Source organism: Alligator sinensis, unplaced genomic scaffold (genome assembly GCF_000455745.1).
Source record: "Alligator sinensis unplaced genomic scaffold, ASM45574v1 scaffold305_1, whole genome shotgun sequence".
In the NCBI taxonomy this organism is placed as follows: domain Eukaryota; kingdom Metazoa; phylum Chordata; order Crocodylia; family Alligatoridae; genus Alligator; species Alligator sinensis.
Window position 1 is genome coordinate 143,709 of NW_005842131.1, and position 13,168 is coordinate 156,876.

At 40.1% G+C, this 13,168-nt stretch overlaps 1 protein-coding gene across 1 annotated transcript in view; it reads left to right on the forward strand.

Moving 5' to 3' along the window:
- Window positions 1–13,168, forward strand: part of STPG2 (sperm tail PG-rich repeat containing 2) — a gene marked incomplete at its 5' end in the record, with an annotated part of 587,105 nt that overhangs the window by 9,686 nt on the left and 564,251 nt on the right. The window contains 2 exons of the mRNA XM_025205801.1: window positions 3,514–3,669; window positions 5,784–5,948. Coding sequence (XP_025061586.1) covers window positions 3,514–3,669; window positions 5,784–5,948 — 321 coding nt within the window. The remainder of the gene's footprint in view (window positions 1–3,513; window positions 3,670–5,783; window positions 5,949–13,168) is intronic.

The following is a 13,168-nucleotide window of genomic DNA, read 5'->3' on the forward strand; positions in this document are numbered from 1 at the left end:
TTTCCCTAGTGGTGGAGCATAGTTAAAGCTGTATTGCCATTGTAACAGAAGAGACTTAGGCGGGAGCCCTGTTACTGAGTCAGGCCAGACAGGATGACCTGACAGTTCACCCCACCAGGTGATTTTTTTTTTTTTTTTAAATCACACCGGGGTGAAGGCTGGGTGATTAGCCTGCCATGGCCAGGGATAAATTCAGCGGTGGGGCATAGGCATTTTGCCTTAGGGCACCAGAAGACTTACATAAGGCAACCAAAACTCAGAAAAGAGAAGTGCAAGGAGCCGGACTCATGACTGCAGCATACTGGGACCACAGGATGCTGGATGGTGGAGGATCGGCAACGGGACTAGGTACTTACCTGGAAACAGCGGTGGCTCTGGTGAGTCCAGGGAAGAGCTGTGGCTCTTTGAACTGCCTTGGTGGGAAGCTGGGAGAGAAGTAGAGGTCCCTGAGGCTGGAGGTGGCTAGCAGAGCTAGACTAAGCCCCTACTTGGCGGGATAAAATGGCTGCCTCGAGTGTAGCAGCAAGGGAGCAGCTGGGGCCACTCCCGGCACAAGGCATAAACGGCAGACGGAGAACGTGCTGTGCTAATGAGGCAATTAGCGACCAGGACTCTAATGATTATAATGCATCTTTGAGGGATCCGGCACCGGTACCCTTATCAGCAGCCTGGACTTCCCTCACTAGTAAAGTAACTAGCAAGGCTCTTGCTGTTCACCAAATCTCCTGTTGGGCAATAAAGCTAAAGTGTGAGGAAATCATTACCTGGGTGACTCTACTAATTTTGTGTGGGGCAATATAACTGAATCCCTCTTGTTATCTTTCAATCTAAGTCATGGCAGGAGAGTGTAAAGGAAGACAGAATTGGCAATCGCAACCTGTTCACAGACACTTACAGGTTTCCTTTGATTTATGCAAGTTCTTTATAGGTGAATTTACTTTTGTGCAGTGAGCATATTTAGACCTATAATTCATTATATACAAGGTAAACTTGCTCTTATGCAATCAACATAGATGCCTCCCTGCCCAAGCAGGTAAGTCTGTGTGGGGAGGGGGCAGAAAGGGCTGTGGCTCCACTCATCCCAGCCCTGGCTGCAGCTGCTGGGCTGCATGGTGCTCTGCCTGTCCCCTTGTGCCTGGGATCACCCCAGCTCCTGGGCTGCGCCGTGCCATGATGCTGGCACTGGCTGCTCCCAGGGCTGCTGGGGCTGGGGTGAGTGCTGCTCTGTTCCCTCTGCTTTGCTGCCTTGTTCAGCCCCATGAGTGGCATCCCTCCCTCTGCCTCTTTCTTAGTCCTAGCTTCCATCCCTCCCCCACTACCATGGGAACCTATCCCTATTTGTTACATTGTAAAGTGGGTTCATTTTATGCAAATTTGATTTATGCGCTGTTCCCCGGGAACCCATGTACCGCATAAATCAAGGGAAACCTGTATTGTTATGGGAAGAGGAGTGTGATCAGAGGGAAAGCAACCTGGGTTATGGGGGAGAAACTGTTTTAAAGTGTTTATAGCCAGGTGAATGTAATCACTGAGGTTGTTTGATACAAGCGGGACCACCCAGTGTGGTGGAATTATTCATCTACTGCTGCAGTTGTAAATTCTATTCAAATTGTTGGTTTTTATTATTAGCTATGTATGTACGTCGTATGTATGTACGTACGTACGTACGTACGTACTCTTGATTAATCCTTTCTTTTTTGTATATAGTTGTGTATAATAAAGCCATTTGCTTATTGGACTTAAAGTAAATTCTTGGGTAGTGAGGTTGAGGAACACACCTCTCCAAGGGACACCTCAGTCAGCAGGCCTGCTTGAGTGAGTTCCCAGGGCTACTGGCACCCTGAGGATCCAGAATCTGGCATATTGCCTGGCCTAGCATGCTGGGAAGAGATACATATGCATTGCCCTGGCATCTCAAATGTCCCCTGGTTCCAGTCTAGGTTATCCCACTGCTTAGCCCTATCCCATTGTGCCTGAATCTGTGGTCCCCGACAGTACTATCTTACACCAGTGAAAATTAGTTTGCTGCAATCTAACAGTGTTGCACATGTAGACTGTGTTGCTTTACACCACAGCAAATTAGTCTACTGCACAGTCAAGTGGATGTGTAGATGCACCCACTGTGAATTACTTTTGATACTTTGGTTGGGTATTTGGAAAATGCGTATCTATGGATCATTGGTAAATTGTTGGTGGCAGGGCTGGTGTCACCTCTCTAACACTTTAATGCTTTCATGTTAGATACCATATGGGACTTCGCAACTGAGGAGGAAGAAGTTATCTCCATTCTCTATTTTTTGTTGGAGAGAAATGACTGGTGCTATTGCAGTGCTTTACTGGCTACTCCACCTATGTCACAGATTAGTAAGCAGCCTCTTCCACCTGACAACATGGGGAGATGTAGAGAACTTGAGCAGTGTAAATAGTGAGATGAAGCCATCATTTATTGCTCTGCAGAAAGCATCTTTACTACAGTTATAGCTGTCTCAGCTCTTTGCCCCATGAAACTAATTATAAAGCATAAAGGGTGTTGCCAGAAGTTGCATGATTCTGGTGATATAGCTGTTGTTTATGCATTCTCATCCATAAGTAATCATCCTTAGAAGAAAAAAAGTGTTTTCATGTCTCTTGCTTCTGAAGAAGGAATGCAGTAGAAATATAGAAAACATTTCTTAAACTACAAAATACCTTTAGTCTTCAGAGGAAGTTTTTCTCTGAGACCTGGTATTCTCTGAAACTATCAAGCCATCCAAAATAATGTACTTCTTATGTAAGTCAGTAACCTGTGGTTATTGACTATAGTTGTCCTCTCTGCCAGACTAGCTTCAGCTTGACACCTTCCATATCAAAAGCACGAGGGCCTGAGACTTGGAATGATTTTGATCAAAAGTAGGACCTCCTCAGAGAAGACAAGTTTATATGTGTACTAGATGTTGTTTTATGGATACTCTTGCTTTAGTAGGGGTAATTTTTTTTTCGTAAAGTGTTCTGGGTAGTACTGAATAGGTAGTTTCCTTTCCTATTCCTATTGCTAGTCAAGCTTCATTCTGTCCTACATTGATAGATTTTAGGAAGAAATATATTTTATGTTAAATATCTTGTTTAAATGTTGGATTAATTATATGGACACTGCTCTCTTGCTTGTAGTTGACTCATTCCTGGGGTTCTATTACCATACAATAAATAATGATAGGGCTTTTCCTTTACAGAAAAAGAAGGAAAAAGTGAAGTTCTAATATTTTATTGCATTAAGAAGCATAGGTATACATTTTGTAATTCACTGAAGTGTATGGCTACAAAAATAAACAACATTCCATTAAGAAAAGACTGTTTATCTCATGTATTTAAATTAGTGCATTTTGTGTTTTATGTCCAGTAAAAGAATACACAGAAAAATTAATTGTATCTACATGTATTAAGAATAAAAGTCTGCAATGATTTAAATTAAGGTTTAATAACTTGGTATCAATTTATTTTTTTATAGCTAATTTTTTTTGTCTTCATTTTTTTTAGAATGCTATCAAGGGTGGCAAGAGTCCACAAAACAAAGAAAAACGTTTCAAGAAGATCATCACAGACACTCCAGGACCTGGAAGCTATAACCAAGCTCCTTCTATGGATTTTGCAATAAGCAACAAGGAAAAAGATCTTAAAGAACGGGGCCAACTGGTACACTAATAGTAAAAGGATTGCATAATAATAATGCCTTTTCTTAAACTTTTTCATTGTTCACTGAAATAAGAAGATTACAGAAGTTTTCAAAAGATAGTCTTAGTTAGCCTGAGATTCATGTGCAGAAAAAACATACAGTTGTACAACTACATTTGTGCTCGTAGTCATCATAAACCTGGTGATGGGAAGATGAACGACTGTGGGGAAAAATTATAAAAATGAAGCAAAAGAAAAAACAACTACTGTATCTTACTTCAAATAAGATACTTTTATTATAAAATACACTTTATGCACTGATATTTTAAATAAATTGGAAATATAATAGATGGAAAAACAATTTTGTGCTTGTAGTTGTGATGGCTAATGGTTAAAACATGTCACTGAGATTCAGAGTCTATTCATGGCTGCATGCAGGCATTGTTTCTACCATAAGAATTGCCTCTCTTCTGGTAGAAGGTAGGACTGTATAAGTGTTCATTTAGTTTCTTCTAGAATCTAGAGAAAACATGCCTCCTCTAAGAGGAAGATCTTCCAGGTTGACACTCAGAAGATCTCCCTTAAAATAGAGGTGGTTGTTTTTTGTTTTTGTTTTTGTTTTTTTTTTTCTTCCAAGAATGAATGCTTGTATGCTTCTGCTTGACTCCTTTGTGATCAGAGGAATTGTTACAGCAACTATTTGGAATTGTGCCCTTCCCTGACAGGAACTCCAGTCTGAGGAAGATTGAGAGGACATTTGCCTGTAATGTGTCAGGTCACAGGAAACCCAAGAGCTCTCCCAGGATGGCATTTAAATGTGCCTTGCTTTGTAGCCCCTGTGGAACTGTAGGGCAAAGCCAGAGAGGAGGCCAGGCACAGGGGTTGTAAGGTTTCCAGCCCTTCAGTATCCCTTTGCATCTTGCAACTTGCTTGCCTGGCAGCCCATTTTTAATACTGAGACTGGGATACAAGTGGGAAGCACTGCCCCACTTCCCTCCTCCTTTTAGTTCAGTGCATGGAAGGAGATTGGAGTGTCAGGGAAAGACACATTTCCCAGACTGGGGAGACTTTTCACTCTGCTCCACTCCCTTCTGGGAATGGAAGGAGTGGAATAGCCACTGGCCCCACTTGCCTCCCCCCAGCTGGGATCATCCCGGTCTGACCAGTGGAGAGGGGGTACCTGCAGGCTGAATGCTTGTACTGCTTACTTTCCTGGAAAGATTTCTAGTGGTGGATATTTCTCAGAAATTTCCACTACTAGAAATGAATGCCTCTTCATACCTCATAACTCTGCCACTGCTGTGTAATTGTGGCAATTTGTTTATGGTCTGTTTCCCAGTTTGTAAGAGGAGTCCCTGCTCTGTGTGTATTGACACTTACCTAACGGAAGGGATAATAACTTTGATCTTAGAAGAAAAGAAACAAAAATTGAAAAGTCTAATTATATATTATCTACCATATCTGTGACTACTTGTTAAAGGTGCGATGTTTAAAAATACGTTTTGTTTAGAGACTTCCTATCTTTATTTCATTTTGGAAAGGTAGGCAAAGAATTAACTGTAAACAGAAACAAATGTGGCTGAATCATAACTGGAGAGTAAAGATGGAATTGTGTGTAAAAAAGAAATTTAGGTCAAACTACTAAGGATTGAGGGGACAAAATCAGAAAGACCAAGGCATACAACAAAAGAAAGTAGCAAGGAATATAAAGGGTAACAAGAAAATATTCTGTAAATTCATTAGTACTAAGAGAAAGATCAAGGAAATAGTTAATACATTGGTCAATAGGAAAGGGCAGCTAATATTAAATAATGCTAAGAGGGCCAACTTATTTAATTGCTTTTTTTACTTCAGTTTTGCACAGAGAAATGAATCTCGGTTTATAAATACTCTGCCAATTTGTGTAAGTGTGAAGTATTGTACTGTTATGCTTCTGTGCATTTGCCATTTATAAGATTATGATCCACATGGGATTATTTAATGGTTCCTCAATATTCTGGGCTTGGTTACAAATGTGTACCTCATGACAAAAGTGAAAAAACAATCAAGATAACCTTTTTATTAAAGTGTCGGGATATATCTTTTATTTTTGGTATGCTCAGCTTCTATTTAAGTCCTGTTCTTTGTTTTTATAGAGAACTGCAGGGAGTATAAAAATCTACCGAAAATTGGATAGTCCTTCTATTCCTTCTCCAGGTCAAGCCTTTGGGTATGAGGAAATAGAGGATGGCACTCTTATAAAACAATACCCACCTGAAAGAGACTTAACACTGGGCCCAGCTTATTATCACCCAGTATTTGTAAGTAATTTTAAAACAACTTTGTATGTCTGAACATAGGTTTACAGAGTAATTAAGCATTCTTCTTTAACACTTACTCTTTGAGAAATATTGAATAACACGAATACTCTTATGTGTGGATACAGAAGCAAAAATTCACGTGTCATTTGTACAGTTGCACTGAAGTCAGTGAATTGGCTCAAAGAGTGGGAAGCAGTATAGATGTAAAAGGTAACTTGCTGCCTTTTTCTACGCAGTCAGAAATGGAACTACTTTGGATGCCACTGTGTTCTACAAGCAGAGTATAGAAGCTTACTTAAGTAGGAATAAGTTTGTAAGCTGGATGAACCCTCCTCTGGTAGCCACACAAGTTTCCGTATAATATATTTTTTCATTTAAAATAAATTCAGTTTCTTGCTCTTTTGGTGGCCGTTATAACTCTCTGAATACTAAACAAAGCAATATGAGTCTGCAGGTGGGTTGAAGGAACAGGTCTAAGGGATGTGAATTGTCTCATTCTTCCAAATGGGATGTTTACTCAGAAGCCTAAGACATCAAGTTGTGACTATTTTAGTGCTGGGGATAGTAGATGATGGCACCAATTTAAAATATTTCTATTTCAAGTAATGAATTTTTGTCAGTTGATTGCGTTACCTGATTTTCTTTACTTTTATAAAATTTCAGAGGTATATTTGCCTATCCTTTTCTTGTTTGTCATTTTGTTTTGGAGCATAATAGTCACATTCCCCTGACCTTCAGAAAAGAATTGAAATTCAGGTTTAGTGATATAGGTTTTGTTAGATTTTTCTAAAATTTCAAAGGTGATCCAGTTTAATAGCCTCAGATTTTTTTCTCTTAAGTTTTCTCATCTTTCTTGTCATTTTAGCAAGAATCCCTATAGCAGAGGATACTTGTTTTGACATTTTTGTCTTCATTTAAAGCAATATGATTTTTCACTCCCCATTTTGCAGTTTCTCTGCAAGGGGTTGATTTTTGCAATGTGTTAAGAACTTTGGCCCTAATCCAGCAAAGCACTTAAGTGCATGTGAAATTTTATGTATCTGAATACTACTGTTGACTTACAGTACTTACAGTTTTGTATGCACTTAACTGTGTTACTTGGCCAGGGGTCGAAGTGCTCAGCCGCTTTCAGGATTACCTCCTAAATTTAGAGACAGCAGTGCATGTACTTATCATTTGAGGCTGCCTTTTCTCAAGTGATTTAATAATGTGTAACATTTTATGGAGAGACATATAAGGAAAGTCTTATCTGTAATCCAGTCCTGCCTGATTTTTAAATTCCTTATGTCCTAGGGATCTGGAGATAGAAATAGAGGAACACCCTTGGTGTTGTACTTCCTGAACCATAGGAGCTTTGATAGCTGTCTTGTATTTTCAGGGTTTAACTACATTGTGTCATGCTTTGTAAAAAGAATAAAAAATCACTATAAAAATAAAACATTAAGTTCTTTTGATAAACTTTGGAAACTTTAAATTGGGGCTGGCCAACTGGTAGTCCTTGGGCTGCTTGTAGCTTGTCAAGGGTAAAATTGCGGCTCCTAGGTTCCCACCTTGCTGCCGTTCCACCCATTGCTCTGCTCTGGCTGCAGCAGCAGCTAAAGGCTCTAGGCTCCCCCTCCCTCCAGCTTCCCTTTCTCTACCTATTCTCTTGTCCTGGGGGTAGGATGGAGCAACATGACGTAGCTTTTATGGTGGGGGAGCCTGAAGCCCCAGGGGGTTTCTGAATGGCACAGTGCAGTGGAATTCACTTCTGGGGAGTTAGGGTGAGCCAAGGTGCATGGTGCAGTGGGGGTTGGGAGTGGGTATAGGGAGTAACAGTGGGGTGACTCATAGTGCAGTGGGGCAGTGCAGAGTCCAGTGGTGGTGTGCCTGGGCAAAAGATGCAGTGGGGCTGGGCACTCAGATGCCTGGTATATTTGGGGGGCACCTTGGCACCTGGTGCAGTAGGGAGGTGTTCTGCATGTGATGCAGTGGGGGACATATGGTGCAGCAGCAGGGGCACTTGGGTTCAATGTGGGAAGGTCACGGATACAGCAGTGGGGGACATGGAGTGCAATGGGAGGGGGCACTCCTGCCTGCCCCCCCTGCCTGTCGCCTAAGCGGGGAGCGTGGTCTGTCAGGGGGTGCACCAGTCCTTTCAGGGGGTACACGTGCAGCCCCTGCCCCCAAAAGTATTTTCTATCTGAAGTATCTCTAAAAACAAAAAGTTCTCTATAAAGTCTAAATACCAGTTTAAGACACTTCTTCCTTGTAACCTTAATTTTTGTCACCTGTGTGCTCACTGGAATTAAAAATAGGCCTTTTTGCTATGGCATAATTAACAAGTGCTAGCTGTTGGCCTGAATTTAACTTGGGCAAATGCAGCTACCTAATGACCAACCATGGCACGTCTGTTTGATAGCAGAAGGCTTTTATTGATACACAATAATAGTAAATGGTAAGTGAAGCGAGCAAGCAGTTAAGCAAATCTCATCATCCACCAGCTTTAGGGCTCTAGTAGGATTAATGGGCATTTGACCAGGAATGTTGCTGTCTTTTGTAGGTTCAGGAAGTTTTCAGAGGATCAGCCCTCCCAGCCTATACCCACTGTTATAAACAGCTGCTAAACTTAATATTCTAACAAATGATCCCAGATTGAAACAAAGACACTTAAAACCACTGAAATTTCCAGAGTGAGATTAAACTAGACTTTTTATGGGCCAAGATAGTGCCAGTTAGTTAAAGCTTATAGTTTTTGAGAAAGTAACAGGACAATAGGGACTGTTTATCTCTCTTCTTCCCATGGTAATATGCTGTTCTAGCCCTGGATAACAAGACTGCTTTTTTCTTACTGGTTGTGTCCAATTAGACAGATGGACAGTTTTTTTTTTTTTTTTTCTTTGTTCTACTGACCAAGTCAGCCACAGCACTGCAAGTGCCCATGTTATGGTACATCAGTAAAGGACAGACTTCAGGCCTGCTACTCTGCCATTTAGCCCATAGGCCCTTTGAAAATGTCCAAGTCTTGCAGCATCATACCCAGGGCTCATGTCACACAGGCCTACGTACAGCCTACAAACCCTTCTTTAACAGTTGACTTTTAAAAAATCAGACCGTTTCTATCTTATGGCACAGGTCTGGCACTGAGTGCTGCAGGCTCCACTTCTCTATGCCCAGTGGGTTGCAACCATTAGCAGAGACTGATCTCTTTAGTGGCTGTCTTTTTGTCACTTCAACCCAGGCTTGTCTCAGTTAACGTTTTCCACACAGGAGGGCTTTCAGCTTTCATTATGGCTTGCCTGGTCATTAGAGCATTACAGGTGACTATATGAGTGACACATATGACATAGCATTGTGAGCATAACTCCAACTAATAACAGTAAATTAAAAACTACTAACCTTAAACTATAATAGATATGACTTTACCTTATTACATAATGGTACCATGCACTGCTGTTATGTGACCCATGTCAAAAGAGAGGTTGAGCTGCCAGTCTGAAAAAGACTCATTCTATAACCCCGATTTGATTTCTCCATCTCCAGACTGTCAAGCACAAAAGTATTATCGAAATTACAGCCACCATTAGAATACTAAAATAACCCCAATGGGATGTGTCATCAGATTTAGCAGACCCATTGTAGATGGAGACTATCCAAACAATACCTCCCACCAGTGATGCTCCCCTACTACCTTGACTTTCTCAAGTATAGAAACAATGTTTTTGCTATTGTGCTGTGCCAAAAGTATTATCTTGCAGGCATGTTCAGCATTCTTGGTTAACAATTTCTGCAAATCTAATGTTTTAGCAGCTGCTGTAGCAAATGCAGATCCATTCCTATAGGGTTAGGGGCAATATTAGCATGTAAGGTAACATTATACAACAACAAATGGACAGTAGGTGCTGGAGTAGGAAAGTTAAAATCACAGACATACATTCACATTACAGTGCATGCACAAAAGCTGCTATTAGTAAGAGATACAGAATAAATACATTTTTCATTAATAACTACATACTATATGTATAGAAACACATCCTTGGCCTGTGTAAATGGGGGCCAACAGCTGCAGACTTCATCTTCACAGTGTACTTGTAAGTCAGCGTTACATTATACAGAGATGCACATTGCTTGTGTTGGTACTATCTTTTTACATCATATGCTTGTTGATGCCAGCCTTGGCCTTGAAGCAGTGATTTCCGCTACCACTTGTGTTTGGATTGTGCCAAACAATCTTACTGCTCCTACCCTCATCAGGAGGATTCGCATCTTGTCCTGACTGTTATTTCTGTAAGACAAAGAGAAGAGCTCATTGCCCCAGGACTGAGCTTTTAATGTCTTTTAATTGCAAAGATTTAAACCATGTAAATATAGGTTGGTTTTGCCACATTTCTTCCTCTTCAGCTCTCTTCTGTTAATGAGCATTAATTTTTACTAACTTTACATGTTCTTGTTTTTCTTGGGCTAACTGCCAAACTTGCATTAATTTGCTAGTATGTATGACTTTTTTTTTTTTTTTACCACTGGTATTTGTACTTCATGTTTTTCACACAGGCAGACAGTCTATAAGGACTCTGATAGCCCAGTCTGAATCTGGGAAAATGGTCTCATTGTCTTTTACAGTTTTTTGCAATGATACAACTGCTGCCCATGCTGAACGTAGAACACATTTATCACTTCAAATTTTCTCATTCTTTTTTTTACAGTGATTGCTGCATAACCTGTAAAGGGCTTTCCCTTTTTATAACAACTTGATTTATTAACAAACCGTATTCACCCACATTATTCTTTTACTTTTTCAAATGGCTCCCTTCTTTCAAACAATTTTTTATTTTAACAACCTATACAATGGGGCATCCTTTTCTTCATAATCCTTATGGATAAGATTTATTCTTTACTGGTTGGGACTTTTTTTTTTCCTTTTGTTAAAGAAGGCTTTTAAGAAAGAGCTCTTTCTGTTTACATTGCACTTTGAGTTTATATAAGTACTTTTTGATTTAACAAACTGTGAATTGTTATTGCTAACCTTTCCTCTGTTTTTCCTGGATATTCATACTTTTTGGGGGAGGGCAAGGGGTAGGATCAGGTTCCGTAATATTAATACAAGCATTAATCCAACCGCAATCTTGTTTATTTTTAGGAAAGACATCCCTCACCTTTTTTATTACCAATGCAACAACTGAATTTTCTTTTGGCAAGTGTTTACAAAGAAAACTGAGAGTGGCTCCAGTTACAGCAGCTTCTGCCATGTTAACACATTAATTCACAAATGCCTGTTAGTAAAATGAACCCAAACTTCCAACTTTTTTCAGGTGTATGACCTCAAACTGCCACAATGGTCAACTAACAACATTTTTAAAAACTAATCTGAACAATGAATAGTATCTAGTAAAAAGTTTAATTTCTAGGTAATGGGAACTTAGGTTAGTTTATCATTAACCCCTTTTAAAGTAAAAAAGCTTGTGATTTTTTTTTCCATTTTTATTTTTCCTTGGTTTTGTATGTATTATGGAATTGGATGCCTTTGTATCAATTAGCATTTTGTACCACCATCCTGTAATGGTGAGATGTCTGGGGGCGTCCACAAGTATCCAGGGTGAATTTGACAGGGATTCTTGATTCCAGGGTTTAGGATTCTTTAGGCAGTGATGCTGCATTTCTTTTTCCTTTAGGAGATGGGGAAAGAAGTGGCAGAAGGAGCTGCAGCTGCTGTATAGCCATACACCTGATTGCCAGTATCATAGCCCTTTTTAGTACCTTTTTATATTTGCTGGGCATGTCTAATGCATATTAAATTTAGTACGTGCAAAAGGAAGTACTAAATAAATGGTAGGCTTCGCTATTGTGCATTAGCGTGATCACATGGTTTTCGCATGATGGTTAATCACAGTAAACTAATACTACTGTGCATTAGTTTTTGCCATGACACTGTAACACGCTGTAACTGACATTGTAACGCGCAGTCAGTCTAATGTGAGTTAAGCGTCTTGTGTAGATGCACCCACTGACTCTGGATTAATTTCTTATAGGAGGGGCCTACTTAATCACCTGGTTTGTTACTTTGCGTCTTGTTTCTGCCTTTGTGAGTGAGTTTAGCCTTTTATTATTAAAGGCTACACCAGCTATTTTTTTTTTCCCCCTGTCCTGATGAATTTAGATTTTTTTTTTCTTTTAAATTGCTTCATTTGTGAGAAGGGTACTGATGAGTTTGTTGTTTTTTTTGTTTTGTTTTGTTTTTTTCATTAAACCCTTCAAGCCCTTTTTTTTTCCTTTCACTTTTGAATTGCAAAAGGGATTTTATCTACTATTTACAATAAAAATGAGTCACCCCTCCTTATATCAAATTTTCGAACAGCATATAGACAGTTTTAGCTGTTATAATGAGTGCCAACCATAACAATGGAGGGGCTGCTGGGTGATTTTAACTCTTTCCACATAGGAGTCAAGGATTTGCCCTGGTTCCCTCTGTTTTGATTTGTTTCAAGGTGTGCCAGCCTCGTCAGCAATTCTGCAGTGGACAAACTATTTATGTTTTTTTGCTTTATATACTGCTTAATTAGCTGTTTCCATACTTTTACCCTGAACAGATTAGGTGGACCCCTTTTTCTTGCCCTTTCCTGTCTGTTTTGTGGGGTCGTCTTATTCACAAAATTAACTGCGGCCACCTTTCCTTTTCTTGCCTCTTTCAACACTCAATTTCAAAGCCATCTCTTGCTCCCACTATTACATCACCATACCCCCATGTCCTGGCATTTGGTCCTGAGGCCAGCCGCACCCTGGCTGTAAAACTTTGACACAACAGACTTAAAAACTGTGTTTTGTCTCATGCTTCCTTTTCATTTCCATTCTTTACCTGGACTTCCATCCAGCTCTTCCACCAAGTACAACTTTTCCTCTCTACATATACCTCTGGTCTTGCTGCTGGCTGTTTCCTTTCTTGATGATACAACACAACTGGAGGCTTCCCCAGGAAAAATAAATCTAACACTGCTCATTGCACTGTACAACTATTCACAAGCCATCCCTTAAGTTTTGGGGGAAAGGCTACAAAATCCTTTGGGTCTATATACTCCTGAAACAAATCCACTAAATCACCTACTGAAAACCTGCTTCCTTTCCTATCAGGGTCTGTGATTGCCAACCATGCAATTGCAGTGTCATGTTTCAGGGTCCCAGTACTTTCCCTTTGGCTGTAAGATGCTCTGGGATGAATGGAGCTGACACTTCTGTAACTGGTTTTTCTT